Here is a 16227-nt window from a genome sequence, read left to right on the forward strand (position 1 = left end):
AATTATAAACAGAATTTTAAACCGAAACTTTCCAGAGCTTTGCTTAATAATTAGCTTTTTACTTAAATTGATTTAAAGTGATAATTTTAACCATGTTTGTATCTACAGGAGCAGGAACAGTGTCTTTGACAACAGTGACGTTACAGTTCATCAGACGGACAAGGATGTGATTGTGAAGTTGGTGAGGAGAAATGGCGAAAACGGAAGAGTTGTTGTTCCGTGGTCCGTTTGTTCTTGTGACGAGAATTCAATTTACAAGGTTATTTGAAAAATGCAAATAAAGTACAACATTGATTGACTAAATGCTTTTTCTTGTTGCATAAATTTGGTTTTACTAAAGTTGTTGTAAACTTATAATTTTATTAGGACTTAAATGGTCAAGAAACATTCAAAGACGGCGAAAATGACAGCCACATAGAAATTGAACTTCTTAAAGAGCCTCAAGATTCTGACAGAGAAAGTTTTATGTTAGTTAACTAACAAGCAAACTAGTCTATTAAAAATTTGATAAATAAAAACATGTTTTTTTTCAGAATAAAACTGGGACAACCTTCTGGTGGGGCAAGTGTAGACGAGAATGATCAATGCTCGATTACTGTTCTCAATGATGTGCCATGCGGAAGAATTAACTTCAAAAAACCGAAGATAACTGTAAAGCAAACCAGAAAACACATGTTCATCACCATTAAGCGAACAGACTACACTAAAGGCAATTATTAAACTACACTTCACAAAAAAATGATTTTTTTATTGGTATTTTATAAAAAAGTACATTTTAAAGTTTTTAAGACAAAAAAAATAATTTACTAACCTTTAGTTTAGAAAAAAATATTAAAAGCTAACTAAAACCATTGTTTTTGTTAATCATAAGCATTAAAGCTTAGTATTCTACAGTTAAGTTTGCAAAAGAGACAAAAAAAGTTAAACATACATTTATTTTTAGACAAAGTAAAAGTTCCATGGCAAACGATCTGCCAAGACACCACTTCCCCGTTCGCTAACCTGAGCGGAGTGGAAACTTTTGAGAAAGGAGAAGAGGAATCCAACATCGAGATCAAGATTCCTCAGGATCCTCGTGACGTCACTAAAGACAAGTTTGATGTCATACTGGGCGACCCGAAGCCTTCCACTTCGCAGGTACCGAAAAAGAACAAGTGCAACGTCACTGTTGAAAATGACGTCATACCGTCGGTGATCAACGTCGACCTCGACGAATTGGAAGTGGTTCAGAGCGACGGCAGCTTCGAGGTTCCGGTGAGGAGGACGGAACAGAAGAAGGGAAAAGTGGTGGTCCCGTGGAAGGTGGTGCCGAAGAGCTCAGATTCCGTGTATGCAAACATTGCCGGTTAGTGAGAATGTTCTGACAAGTTGTTTGACAAGATTAAGACTTTTTAGATAAAAAACTATGCTTGATTAACCTTTCATTACGTTAAAATCACCTTAGTAGTATATTTTTACTGAAAACAATTGTAAATTATTAAATAATGAGTTTTGTTTTTGTTTAAAGCACAACTTAAAGTGATCATGTTACACAAAAATTTTCAATACAAATTTTATCTATGTTTCAAGTTGAAGAAAAAACAACGAGCTTAAACTTATTTTGATATCTCACACAGGGGAAGTCATCTTGCAAGGAGGTGAGGTAGACGGTTTGATTAAAGTTGAGCTTCCTCAGGCAGCTCTATCAAACACCGATGAAAATGTCAGTGTTATATTAGAAGAACCGCATGGAAGCCCATCTAAACTTGGACCCGACAGAAATTGCTTTGTTACCATAAGACACGATAGAGGTAAGTCTTGCTATATTTGTATAGTATGTATGCTTTAAATAATTTTCATAAATATTTATTTTCTAACATACTTTTTTATTTGAGCATGTAGTTTTTAGGTTTATAATTTTTTATTTTAATTGCAGGAGAAGGAATGATTGAGATGGGATCTCCACAGGTAACTTGTTCAAGCGAAGACGATGAAGCTCACATTTCAGTGATCAGAAAAATTGCATGCGCTTTTGCAGCTCATGTTCAATGGTCAACTACTGATGCTGACGCAGCTATACAACAACAATCTGGGTCTTTACAAGGTAGTTAATGTTTACTATATTAAGCTGCTTCTTAATACTCAATTTTTGTAAAGCTGCACATCTTTTTCTCGTTTTATTATTATATTTGTATTTCTTCTGTTATGTAACTGCATCTTTTGAAAAATAAAATTGTATTTACTTAATTTATGTCCATTTATTCGATTAATGCTGATAATTGTTTTTGAATACCGAGAAACTATTGTAGGTACTCTGTCATTCAAACCCGGAGAGTCACACCAACTGATCAAGATTCCGCTATCGAACGACCCGAGTGGAAAGTCGCGTCACTTCACAGTATACCTTGATGACGTGTCAGGCCGTGACGTGATGGGCAAGAATGTCGAAACTAAAGTGACAGTTGCAAGTAAAGCAGGTTAGATTGAAAGCTGTTAAATAATAATTTTGTAAAGAATTCAATTTCTATTCCTTTTTATAAACTATCGATAGATTTTTAGAATTTTTCAAAGTATTTTTGTCATTGTTAACTAACCTAAAAACTGTTTTAACATAATTAATATAAGTTTATACTCTAGCTTTTTAAAAGGAAAGGTACATTTTTTTAACGTTTATCTCGTTGTCCTACAGTTCTCCCCGGTAAAGTAGATGACATTGAGGCTGAATTGAACGGACCATCAGCAATAAATGTGAGTTGGAAGAAACCTGAAGAAGGAGGCCCTATCGACGGATACAAAATATTATACTGGGACAAACCTGAAAGTGTCAAGACTGCCGAAGTTGAAAAAAAAGTTAGTTTTTACAAAATGTTTTTGTCAAATTTCTGTCCTTTTTTCTACTTTACTTTTACTTGAGATATAGTTAGTCGTTCCAATTTGTGTCAAGACTATTTAAGTAAAATTATTTATTTAATTTTTACTTAAATTAAACTAGATCGAAGATTTTATTATCATGGATTTGGAGCCCTTAGTAAAGTACAATGTCAAAGTCGTTCCATTTAACAACGTTGGAGATGGGCCATCATCTAAAACCGTATCAATTGAAACTCCTGGGTGTTAGTATACTTTTTAGAAAACTAAATAATACTAAGTTTGTAGTTTTAGCTAATAATGCTTATAAACTAAGACTAATCAAATTGAATATGTCAAGTAATAGTACAAGTAATAGTATTGAATGTTTATTTAGAGCAGTAAATAATTTATTAAAAACTGTGCTTTACTGTTTTTAAAACTTAGAATAAATACCTAAAAATTGAAATACTCTTGCACTTAATGTTTATTTTGCACTATAGTACCTGGTCAAGTGAGCTTCAAAGATGCAGAAATAAGCATAATTCAGAGTACTAAGAAGCTGAAGATACCTGTAAACCGAAGAAACGGTAAAAATGGTAGAATTCTTGTACCGTGGAGCATTAAAAACAGCTCAGAAGATTCTCCTTACAAGGTAGTTAGATAATTTAAACTGAACTTAAAATTAAAATTGTTTCTACTTCCCATTAAGAAGCCTACTGGTGTTATCAAGTTATTTTCAGTAGAATATGCTAACTAAAGCTCTGTAATTATAAAATTACTGAAAACAATATTTTTTTCAGAATCTGAGCGGCCAAGAGACGTTTAAAGATGGTGAATTAGTCAGCCATATCGAAATTGATCTGCTTACAGAACCAGTCGCTAACAACAATGACGCTTTCACGTACGTTTATAGGATTTTTACAACTATAGTACAAATTCTCACAAAACTATACAAATAAAAAAGTTCTTAAATGATATATGATCTCTACTTGTGATGAACATACAAAATGGTGTATTTAAAATTGACAATTATTTTTTTTGCAGCAAGTTTTATAAATATAAAAATAAGTTTATTTATAACTTATTCTGCAGTATCACTCTCGGAGAACCTTCTGGTGGAGCAAGTTTAGGTGAAAATGTTGAATGTCGAATTACAGTTACCAACGATATTTTGCCAGGAAAAATTGATTTTGCCTCACCAACAGTATGTGCTAAACAAACTGATAAGAAGCTCGAAATTAAATTGATCAGAAGCCAATACTTAGAAGGTAAAATCAAACATGAACTACTAATGACTTAAATTTAAGTTTTTTTTAAACTAGAAGTCTTATTATATTTTAACTTTTATACTTATATAGTAGAATTCAATTTCGACAGATAGTTTTTAGAATTTTATCAAACTTAAGCTGTTATTAATGCATAAAAAAAAAATTAGTCAAGTTTTTTGAATACCAACCATTTCAGGCAAAGTGAAAGTGGCTTGGAAAACAGTGTGTAGCTCGGAAGACAACCCGTTCTATGGCCTAAGCGGTGTTGAGACCTTCAAGGACAACGAGGAAGACTCCACCATCGAGATCAAGATTCCTCAGGACACCCGTGACGTCACTAAAGATCACTTTGACGTCGTTCTCGGCGAGCCAAGACCTTCTACGGCAACCGTGGACAAGAACAACAAATGTCAAGTGGTTGTGGAGAACGATTTGATACCGGCGATCGTCAGCTTGGAGAGTGATGAGCAGGAAGCGAAACAGAGCGACGGAAAGATCGAGTTGGTTGTTGCCAGGACAGAACAGTTAGGAGGGAAAGTTGTTGTTCCGTGGAAGGTGCTTCCGACAAGTTCAGACTCTGTATACGTTAACATCGGCGGTAAGTCACATTTTTTTTTTCTACGACCATTTAAATATATAAAAACAAGTTAACTAAAAATTACGTAAACGTTTAATAACATAGATTGTCTTTATTTTGTGAATATTGATATAAATTTACGGGAAACGTTAATGTAATAAATTTTAGTTATTTCGCTTGATGTATTTAACTATAAAACTTATTACCAAAAAAAGGGCTAACATTAATATATAAATTTTAGGAGAAGTAAAACTTGACGACGGTGACAGAGATGGAAAGATCAAAATCGATCTTCCCCAGCTTCCACTCTCAAATACCGAAGAAAAGGTCACAGTTGCTTTGGAAGAGCCCCACGGTAGCCCTGCTAAACTGGGGCCAGACAGAAGTTGCCTAGTAACCATCAGGCACGACAGAGGAGAAGGAATAGTCGAGATGGGATCTCCTCAAGTAACTTGTTCGAGCGAAGACGATGAAGCTCACATTTCAGTGATCAGAAAATTTGCATGCGCTTTTGCAGCTCAAGTTCAATGGTCAGCTGCTGATGGTGACGCTGAATTTGGAAAACACTACAATCTTAAAGAAGGTCATATTTCTATTTTAATTTTTTTTTGTTAAATGATTTCTAATAGAACAAAAACTTCAGTTAAACTTTTTAATTTGTGGTCATAAAGTACTTTTTAATTTTTTCATACATGTTGTTACTTTTTAGTTTCTACTGTGAGTTTATCAATGCCTAATTGAAAAATAATTACTAAACAATTTAAGACTTTGTTTTGAAAAAAGAAATTTATTTAGGCTCACTGAGGTTTAAACCTGGTGAAGCTGAAAGTGTAATAAAGATACCTCTTCTGAACGATCCGACCGGAAAAGACAGAACGTTCTCAGTGAAGCTCTTAGACGTGAAAGGACGAGACACATTAGGAGAAAATACATCTTCTGTTGTCAACGTTGCGAACAAAGCTTGTAAGTTTTTAATACTACAAACGTTTTGTAACAAAGTAATTTTCATTAATTTATACTAAGAAAAGCATCTTAATGGACTTGTTAAATTGGTATTAACTAGTTACTTGCAAAGAGAGAATCTAAAAGAATAATAGTTTATCTTGTTTATTCAAAATAAAATGTATGTATCCTTGAAGTTCGGTAGAAAATTCTATCTAGTTTAGTAACTTTTATCTAGTTTAATAACACTATTAAGTAAAACAAAAAATATACTCAGTTTTCAAATTTACAAACATCTATGCAGTGCTACCAGGAAGATTAACAGTATTGGAGGCAGCATTGGACGGACCATCATCTATCCACGTGAGCTGGCAGGAACCATCAGAAGGAGGTCCAATTGAAGGATACAATATTTGCTACTGGAGCAGCCCGGATAACGTCACTGACATCCCGGTTGATAATGACGTAAGTGCTGATTTTTATACTTGTTGTGAGGTTTTGGTTAATAGTAATACTAACTACACTTTCTAAGCAGCTTATATTTTAATACATAGTTGCAACATATGCAGATGAAAGTTACTATACTTTAAACTAAAGCGCTTTGATTTCTTTCTTTTTAAAATAGTTTAAAAAATTATAACTTGAGTTTTATTTTTTATCTATTTATATTATATACAAATAAGGGTAGTAGTAAAGTAAAAGAACTTATTTTAATCTCATAAAGCCCAGTATATTAATAGCGATACAGTATACTGTTTAATATTTTTTGCGTTGAATTATGCAAAAATTGCTTCATAAAATTGAACAAAAAAGTTATGCTTAACAGTATTTAACTTTTTATGTCGATACAACCAATATATTATAACTTCATACTGTAATAAACGTTTATTAATTAAATTATACAGGTAAATGAAGTAATAGAGCATCTTGATCCATTAACTCAGTACAATATTAAAATTGTTCCATTCAATAGTGTTGGAGACGGACCATCTTCAAAAACTGTTTCAATTGAAACTCCTGGAAGTTAGTTTGATATTTAAATAAGAAAACAAGTATTATAAAATGTGTTTATATCATGTTTATTTGAAGCATTAAATAAAAGTTCTAAAATATTAAAAAACCTGTTTATTATTTCAGACATAAATCGCTTAATTATTTTTTTAAGAAACTAATATAAGAAACCAATAATTAGATAAAATAGCAAACTTTTATGATTTCAAACAAATGTACTAAAACCAAATTAAAACCGATTTTTAAAGTCTTCATATTTCTAACAGTACCGGGAGAAGTTTTGTTTGAAGAAAACGACAAATCCGTAGATCAAAGCTCAAAGAACCTTGTACTCAAGTTGGTCAGAGAAAACGGCAAAAACGGAAGAATTGTCGTTCCGTGGTCCATATTCTCATGCCCAGACAATTCTCCTTACAAAGTATGATTTATGCTCGTCCAAAAACTGATTGTTTTTAGGTACATTTTTTTGATGATTAATATTTTCAGGGTCTTCACGGACAAGAAACGTTTAAAGATGGCGAAACCGAAAGTCATATTGAAATTGAGTTGCCAGAAGAACCTCAGAGTTCTGTTGATGAAAATTTCGTGTAAGTAATCTGCTGTTAAGTTTTGTAACTGATATATAAATATAAGCTTGATATATATTAATGTTAAAAATAAAACAATTATTTTCCAAGTTTATTGCCATATGGTTACTATAGGTGTAACTTTTAATTATCCTTGGTATAGTACTTTCGTATATATTTACTATCTAAAAAAAAATTCTTTAGCGTAACTTTGGGTCAACCTTCTGGTGGAGCAAGTTTAGGTGAAAATGTTGAATGTCGAATCACAGTTACCAACGATATTTTGCCGGGAAAAATCGACTTTGCTTCACCGACAGTATCTGCTAAACAAACTGATGAAGAAATTGTTGTGAAAGTAATTAGAAGTCAATTCACTGAAGGTAACTTTAAAATTATATTTGGACGACTTATTAGTTTGAGTATATATTGTTCTTTCTGAAATTGTTTTAGATATAACAGTTTTGAAATGAAAATGTACCAAAAGCTTAATTACGTACAATTAAACATTGGAAGATTTTGTTTCAACAAATAATAAAATTACAGACAAAGCAAAGGTCGGATGGAAGACGGCCTGCAAAGACCCAACCTCTCCATTCGCCAACCTCAGCGGAGTGGAATCGTTCGAGAAGGGAGAAGAAAAATCCCACATCGAGATCAAAATACCGCAGGACGCCAGGGGTGTGACCAGGGACTTTTTCGAAATATTTCTGGACGAACCCACGCCATCTACTAACATTTTGGGCAAGAACAAGAAGTGCCGCGTCACTGTAAGCAATGACGTTATACCAGCAGTGGTCGTTTGTGAGGAGAAGGAGATGGAGGTGAAGCAGAGCGAGGAGAAAGTGAAGATTCCTGTAAGAAGAAAGGAGCAGAGCAAGGGAAAAGTGGTGGTTCCGTGGAAGGTGCTGCCGGAGAGCTCCGATTCCGTTTACATGAACATTAACGGTGTGTTCATAAAATAGAAAAAATTTAGAATTAAAAATTAATTTTTAAAAATTGTTAGATTATTTTAAGTATTGCTGACTATATATAAAATACTTTAAAACTAAATTTAAATTCAAAAAAGAAGTACATCAAGTTTGTTTTACGAAACTGCATTATATTGAAAAAGATTATAAATTTACAATCAATTACTTACTTTCAATATATCAACAGGAACTGTCGAGTTTGACGATGGCGAGGAAAAAGCCGACGTCGAGTTGGTTCTTCCTCAATTTCCATTGACAGAGTTGGAAGAACAAGTAACATTGGTATTGGACGAACCAACTGGAGCTCCGGCTAAACTGGGATCCGAAAGAAGTTGCTTGATAACTGTCAAACACGACAAAGGTACAAAAAGTATTTGTTAGTATAAGAAAAAAAAGTTTTGCATAAGTTAAAAGAGCATGACTTAGGTAAATTAACTCTATTGTAAAAAAGCTTTTGCAATTAAACAGTTATAACTTATAAAAAAGCTAGGTTTAATACTATGATATTATAGGTCAAGGAACTGTCGAGATGGGATCTGCACAAGTAACTTGTTCAAGCGAAGACGATGAAGCTCATATTTCAGTGATCAGAAAAATTGCATGCGCTTTTGCAGCTCAAGTTCATTGGTCAGCTGCTGATGGTGACGCTGAATTTGGAAAACATTACAATCTTAAAGAAGGTAAAATCACCGTTCTCAGCTTTTTAATTTTATTTACTTGAAACAGTTTAAAAAATCACTTTTGAAGTACAAGTGTAAAACCAGTTCATTTTGCAGGTGTGATAAAGTTCAAACCTAGAGAGTCTCAGACCTTCATTAAAATTCCGCTCTTGAACGATCCAAGCGGAAAGAACCGTCATTTTAACATCAGCCTTGGTAAGGTAGAAGGTAGAGATACACTTGGTAAACTGACAACGAGTAAAGTGATTGTTGCTAACAAAGCCAGTAAGTTTTTGTACATTTATAACACCTCTGTTCTTTTTAGTTATATTTTTTGTATAAAATGTTGCAATTACCTATGAATAAAAGCTTTTACTATGGCCTTATTTAATATAGAGGTATAAATGAAATTGGTTAAACCACTTTTTTACGTAGCTAATTGAATTCCTATCCTACATAAAATATTAACAAACCACATCTTGTAGTAAAACAGCTTGTTTATTTGTGAATACTATATATCTAAAATAGATTTTTAAGTTTCATAATTACAAATTCAAAGCGAACTTCTTTTACAGTGCTACCCGGCAAGCTAAAGGGTATTGAAGCTGAGCTTGAAGGACCATCTTCTGTGCACGTCAGCTGGGAAGGACCGGATAAGAATGAAGGAGGACCAATTAAGGGGTACAAGATCATGTACTGGGACAAACCGGAGTCAACTGAAACTATACCTGTTGGAAGCGATGTTAGTTTGAATTTATCATCTTTCTTAATTCAAATTAAGTCAACTAGTTTTATGTTTTAAACGTATATTAAGCTATCTCATTACTAATTTGTGTTAATCCTTTCTAATACCAATTTAAAAAACAATAATTAAAAATTATACCACATTGTTTATAGCAAGCTTTTTTCAGATTTGTGACGCAATAATTGAAAATTTGGACCCAATTACTCGCTACCACATTCGCTTGGTACCTTTTAACGATGTTGGTGAGGGAGTTCCGAGCAAAATTGTTTCAATCAAAACTCCTGGAGGTAAAAACATACTAAAGTTTTAACACTTTTATTTAATACGTTCCAATAACCAGTATGAAATCTTTAAAATCTAAGAAAATTAAGTGAACAGAAGTATTTTTTCACTATTTTTTTTTAAATTTAGTACCTGGTGAGTTTGTGTTTGCCGAAAAAGATATGGAAGTTAAGCAGTCAGACAACCACGTGACAGTCAAGTTGTTACGTCATAGTGGCAACAACGGAAGAATTGTTGTGCCATGGTCGGTCAGCTCTTGTAGCAGAAATTCCATCTACGAGGTAACTTAGATATTTTCTTAACAATTCTGTAAGCTTTAAAATATTAATTTATTCTGAGAACATTTTATTTTTTCATATTATTTCAAGACTTTTTTACGTATTATATGTAACTTATATACTCTTAATAAACAAATTACTAAGTTAACTTTAATAAAATTTTCAATTTTAAAATCAAATACAAGCTTTAAATTTTTCGCTTAGTAATAATTAATACACAATTTTATAGGACTTGAGCGGTCAAGAAACATTTAGAGACGGCGAGCTTGAAAGCCACATTGAAATCGAACTTCCAGAAGAACCGCAGGACAGTACTCAAGAGATGTTTGTGTAAGTAAAACAAGTTTCAATACGTTTCAAATATACTTATTCGTAATAATTATTGTTTGAACAAGTGTTTATAAACTACTTAGCATGTAGTTTTGTACTAAAGTTTTGTAGAAAAGTTAAAGTTTCGTAGATAATAATATATAATTCAATACATTAGATTGACTCTCGGAGAACCTTCTGGTGGAGCAAGCTTGGGTGAAAATGTTGAATGTCGAATTACAGTTACCAACGATATTTTGCCGGGAAAAGTTGATTTCGCTTCACCGACAGTTTCAGCTAAACAAACTGATAAAGAAATTGTTGTCAAACTTGTCAGAAGTCAGCTTCTGGCAGGTAAGAAATCGTTTCTTAATTATTTTTTTCTATGTCAATTGTCAGCTACGTTTAGAAAAACTAAAAGTCTTCTTTCAAACGTTTGTGTGGCTGTTATCAACTGTGTTTTTCATAAACTATTAAGTATGTAGACGTATTGTATGCAATTAATTATTATACTTTTACTGACAAATATTTCTTAACAAACTATCCTTTTTGAATTGAATATTTTTCTTATTATCAGGAAAAGTGAAAGTGCCGTGGAAGGTGAAATGCAGAGACCCGAAATCCCCGTACGCCAACCTTTCAGGGGTGGAAACTTTCTCTGATGGGGAAGAAACTTCACACATTCACATCACCGTACCCCAGGAGCCCCGTGACGTCACGAAAGACAAATTTGACGTCATACTTGAGGAACCCAGGCCTCCCGTTGCCATGGTTGCTAGGAGCAACAGGTTTGGCGTTTTTGTAAACTTCGCACAAGTTTTTTTTCAGTCTGCTAATGTCCTACAAATTTAAATGAATAACAACTACATAAAGATCGAAATACATTTTTATATCAACAGTGATCTTTATATATTTTACTAGTTACTGATAAGAAGGAGGTTATTGTCTAAGAAATTTAGACAGCTCACCAAGTATTTTTTTTAGTTTTTAAGTTTACAATTAATAACAGGTGCTCAGTGACTGTAACCAATGACGTCATTCCTTCCGTGATCAACCTGATGGTGGACGAGGCTTCGGCCAATCAGAGCCAAGGAAAGATTGAACTTCCTATCAGGAGAAGCGAACAATTGAAGGGAAAAGTCGTGGTCCCGTGGAAGGTTCTTCCGGGAAGCTCAGATTCCGTTTACACCAACCTCACTGGTCAGTTTGAAGTATTATAATATTGAAGTATTGTAGTGTTTAATATTATAAAACTTCTTAGGTAGTTTTTCTTTGTCATTTAAGTAAATTTGAATTAGCTTAGTATTATTAAGTGTTATTATTTTATGTCTAAAAGCTTATCTTGTTGGCTAAAAATGAACAAAACTAACTTGTTTTATTGTTTTTTTTATATTTAACAAGTTTGTACGGACCACTTTTTAAACAACAAATAACAACACAACAGGGGATGTGGTGTTAGACGACGGTGAAGGCGATGGATCAATTGAGATAAATCTACCTCAGCTGCCGATGAGTGATAAGAGCGAAGTTGTGAGTGTTGTGTTGGATGAGCCTTACGGAACTCCATCCAAGTTGGGAATGGCAAGAAGCTGCCTGCTCACTGTTACTCACGATCGTGGTTAGTTATGAAAATTGTTAAAATATTAGTTTTCTCTGAAAGAAAAAGAAAAATGAATAAGAACTTGATACCCTGAGGATCTAAAAAAATTAAAGCTTTTGAGTACGTTTAGTCATTTCACCTAATTTATTTATAAAATTTTTGAAGTTGTTTACTTGTTTATTACCTTAACAACTGTTTATTTCTTCAATCTAAACATTGTTTTGTAGGCTGAATTGATAAAGCATAATGCAGTACTTTTCTAATAAAAAAATTCAATTAAAACAGGTGAGGGAGTGTTCGAGGTTCAATCGGAGCAGGTGACGTGTCCGAGCGAGGAAGGAGAAGCTGTCGTGGTGGTATTGAGAAAATCAGGATCCTCCTTCCCAGCTCAAGTCACGTGGGTTGCTGAGGATGGCGATGCTGTGTTCAAACAGCATTACAATGAAAACAATGGTAAGTTATAAATATGTACTACTAAAATATAACTTTCACTAGTTTTAAGGTAAAGAAGCTTTAGAAAAAAATTGAACAATGGAATTGATACTGTTGTTTTTTTTACTAGTTACATATAAGTGAAATTTCGTTAAGGTGTTTTTAAATATTAATTAGTTTATAAGTTTGAAATAGCTTTTATTTTAGTACGTTTTAACTTTCTTTTATCTAGTTTTCAAATAGTTTTATACTCTAGCTGTGAACCTTATTAACTTAAGGTATAATATTTGCAGGAACATTGAAGTTCAGAGCAGGAGAGTCGAGGAGAATCATCAAGATACCTCTGTTGAACGATCCGAGTGGAAAGAACAGATACTTCAATGTGAAGCTTGCAGGTTGCGAGGGCAGAGACGTCATCGGTGATAAATCCACTTCTAAGGTCATCGTGGCCAACAAAGCTGGTTTGTTTCTTTTAAGTTTATGACTTGTTTGTTTTCTTTTGCAAAAAGAAAAAAACAGGTTAGAGCTTTTATTTCGCTGTCTTTTGTCAAAAACTTGGTCCTAAAAACCATATTAACAAAACATAACTAGCCTATACAAAATTTACAGTACTTCCCGGCAAAGTCAACAAGTTCGACGCTGCCCTGGCTTCACTGTCATCGGTCCATTTGAAATGGGACGCCCCCGAGAAAGGCGGTCCGGTCGGCGGTTACAACGTCATGTACTGGCTCGATTCTGATGATGTACAGAACATCAAAGTCAACAAGAACGTTAGTTGATGCTTGTTTTTATAAAGTTAGTATTTTAAAGTGAACCTCGTTAACAGTCAAACAAAATAAAAATGTTGTACAGAAAATAAGTAATGAGCGTAGTACGTACAAGTATTTTTTTATTACAGAATTGTTTGTAAAACTACGTCAAACCTACAATTTATCTAATCCAAAAGTTAATCTTTAACAACAGTTATTCAGCGAAAAATACTTGTTTATTTAACTGAATAAAAAATTTAATTTACAAAAAGTTCATTTACGTTAGGTGAAAGAAGCAATGATCGAAGATCTGGAGCCACTCAAGAAGTACAAATTCAAAGTGCAGGCTTACAATGATGTAGGAGACGGTATTGCTTCAAAAGTAATCGACATCAAAACACCTGCTGGTAAAGTATCTTTTAATATAAACCAATATATTATACATCAATCTAAATATGTTAAAAAAACTGCTTTATGTTTTCAATTAGGATATTTTCATATTAGTGTTTTATTGAATTTTTTTTTTGATTTTTACAGCAAAAGGTTCGATAAAAACATGTTTTAATTGAAACTTTTGCTCATTTATCTTCCACATTTAATTGTTTCTTAAACAATCATTTGTTTACAGTACCGGGACAAGTGATGTTTAAGAACAACGTTGAAGGAACCAATCAGAGTGAAGAAAGACTGAAGATAAAACTTGTGAGAAAATCAGGACTAAACGGTCGCATTATAGTGCCATGGTCCGTCACATCTGCTGATGATGATTCCATATATAAGGTATCAAATTAATTTGTAGTTTTGCTAAAATTTAAAAAAAAAAACTGTTGTGTTTTTGATGTTTTCGAAAATAAACTGCATACTAATTTACATATCTTTTAAATTGGTGAAATAATTTGGTTTACATTTTCTTTTTCGTATATGTAAAATACAAACAGGACTTGCACGGCAATGAGACGTTTAAAGACGAGGAAGATGACAGCCACATTGAAATTGATCTGCCGAAACTGCCACAACTGAAAGGAAAAGAACATTTCACGTAAGTCGTTAATTCTTGAAACGGTAAATATAACATCTAGTTGTTAAATAACTTTCGTTATACAGAATCAGCCTTGGCGAACCTTCGGGCGGAGCTAGTTTGGGTGAAAATGTAGAATGCCGAGTAACAGTTACAAATGACATTCTGCTCGGAAGAATTTACTTCGAAGACAACACTATGAAGGTTCAACAGACAAAGGAAGAAATCAAAATACAGTTGAATAGAAATCAGTTTACTAAAGGTAATTGAAGTTAATTTGAAAATCTTGTAAACAAACGTGTTATTAAGTTTAAAAGAACTTGTGCTTAATAATAGTTGTTTATCACTAATTTTTGTTATTTTTGCACAGTATTTTATTGATAATGACTAATGGAAAGTCGGAACGTCGTCATGCGAATAAATTTTAAACTTAGAATGTGTTTCTTACTGAATTGGTATTTAATAATAGTTTGATTTAATTAACAATAAAATAACTAATATTATAATTTAAAATTATATTAAAATAATTTCAATTCAAACAAGCTAAAGACAATACCTTTAAAACATTTAGTAAAGCAAGCATAGTATGTTTTCACAAAGAGTTTTGATATTATACTTTCCATCCAGACAAAGTCAAAGTGGGATGGAGGACTGTCTGCAAAGACTCCAGCTCACCGTTCGCCGACCTCAGCGGAGTTGAGACCTTTGAAAAGGGTGAAGAAGAATCCAACATTGAGATCAAGATCCCTCAAGATCCACGTGACGTGCAGTACGACATGTTTGACGTCATACTGGAAGATTGTAAGCCCATGACGTCACAGGTGGACAAGAATAACAAGTGTTTGGTCACCATTGAGAATGACGTCATACCGGCGGTGGTGAACCTTGAGGTTAGTGAGTTGAAGGTGGTGCAGTCAGACAAGGAGGTTGAGCTACCTATAAGTAGAAACGACCAGCTGAAGGGAGAAATAGTGGTGCCGTGGAAGGTGCTGCCGAAGAGCGCGGACTCGATCTACGCCAACATTTACGGTTTGTGATAAAGTTGTTTTCTTGTTAACCAAATAGGTTTTGTTGTTTACAACTGATAAGCTGTAAGTATACCTTTTGCATTTTCAAATGACCAATACAATATAAAACGAGAGCACAAAACTAAAATAAGAACATGTTAACTTAAGTACATTATAAAAAACTTCTCTAAAACAGGTGAAACCAAGTTTGTCGATGGTCAGAGCGAAGAAGTTATCAACTTGAAACTTCCACAATTCCCTCTTCTCAACAAGAACGAAGTGGTATCAGTTGTCATAGAAACCCCATCCGGCTCATTGGCCCAACTCGGACAGAGAAGAAGCTGCTTGATGGACATCAGACACGATAAAGGTGAAATCTTAAACTTGAACCCAAATAAAAAAACTACATCTAAACATATTTACTTTATTTAACTATTAAACATTTCCAACTACAAGCTATTGCTAATTTAAACACAACGGAGTGATAAAGAAGGAAAATAATTTTTAATAAGCAAAGTTTTTGAATAAATAATTTTCGACTGACGCACAAATTGTATCCTAATCAACAAAGAAAGGGAAACTTAATTACCTCAGTAAAGCAACAAATATAAACTTTTTACTAAAAACAACTTATGACGTCACAGGTGAGGGAACGATCGAGATGCTGACGGATCAGGTCACGTGTTCGCCACAAGATGGAGACGAACAGGTGCAGATAGGAGTGGTGAGAAAATCGGCTTCCGCGTTTGCAACCGACGTTTACTGGTCGGCCCACGATGGTGATGCGGTGCACGGTAAACACTACAACAACAAGAAAGGTAAGTTGTTTGATGTAGAAGAGGGGGGTTAGTTAATACTTTCTAACTATATCAATAATAGAAATAGATACGTAAACTAGGGTTGATGAATTATTTGTAAATACAAAAAAGATAAAAAAACAAGTTTTAAGTCTTTACTCTTTATGTATTGACTGGGGTTGTAAGCATA

The 16227-nt window shown here is 33.5% G+C and overlaps 2 protein-coding genes across 2 annotated transcripts in view; both read left to right on the top strand.

Annotated features, from left to right (window-relative positions):
* The window catches only part of LOC145846000 (uncharacterized), a 62226-nt gene extending 61523 nt beyond the window's left edge, over positions 1-703 (top strand). The window contains exons 99-101 of the mRNA XM_082952965.1: positions 109-259; positions 367-467; positions 534-703. Coding sequence (XP_082809091.1) covers positions 109-170 — 62 coding nt within the window. The 3' untranslated portion in view covers positions 171-259; positions 367-467; positions 534-703. The remainder of the gene's footprint in view (positions 1-108; positions 260-366; positions 468-533) is intronic.
* On the top strand, positions 192-16058 carry LOC145846001 (uncharacterized; the record flags this gene model as incomplete). The annotated part of the gene is made up of 42 exons (XM_082952967.1): positions 192-230; positions 367-467; positions 534-709; positions 944-1345; positions 1617-1790; positions 1916-2083; positions 2289-2456; positions 2669-2829; positions 2972-3092; positions 3330-3481; positions 3630-3730; positions 3922-4097; positions 4294-4695; positions 4916-5257; positions 5470-5637; positions 5921-6081; positions 6522-6639; positions 6894-7045; positions 7114-7214; positions 7398-7573; positions 7737-8138; positions 8349-8522; positions 8674-8841; positions 8938-9105; positions 9396-9562; positions 9732-9852; positions 9977-10128; positions 10355-10455; positions 10613-10788; positions 11012-11222; positions 11444-11634; positions 11879-12052; positions 12320-12487; positions 12760-12927; positions 13076-13236; positions 13502-13622; positions 13844-13995; positions 14154-14254; positions 14320-14495; positions 14861-15262; positions 15437-15610; positions 15885-16058. Coding segments are annotated over exons 1-42 (7561 nt in total), but the record flags the coding sequence as incomplete, so codon positions are not given.
* Between the last annotated feature and the right edge of the window lie 169 nt (positions 16059-16227).

The sequence above is a fragment of the Thalia democratica genome, unplaced genomic scaffold (genome assembly GCF_965202585.1).
Source record: "Thalia democratica unplaced genomic scaffold, ktThaDemo2.hap1.1 HAP1_SCAFFOLD_240, whole genome shotgun sequence".
Lineage (NCBI taxonomy): Eukaryota > Metazoa > Chordata > Thaliacea > Salpida > Salpidae > Thalia > Thalia democratica.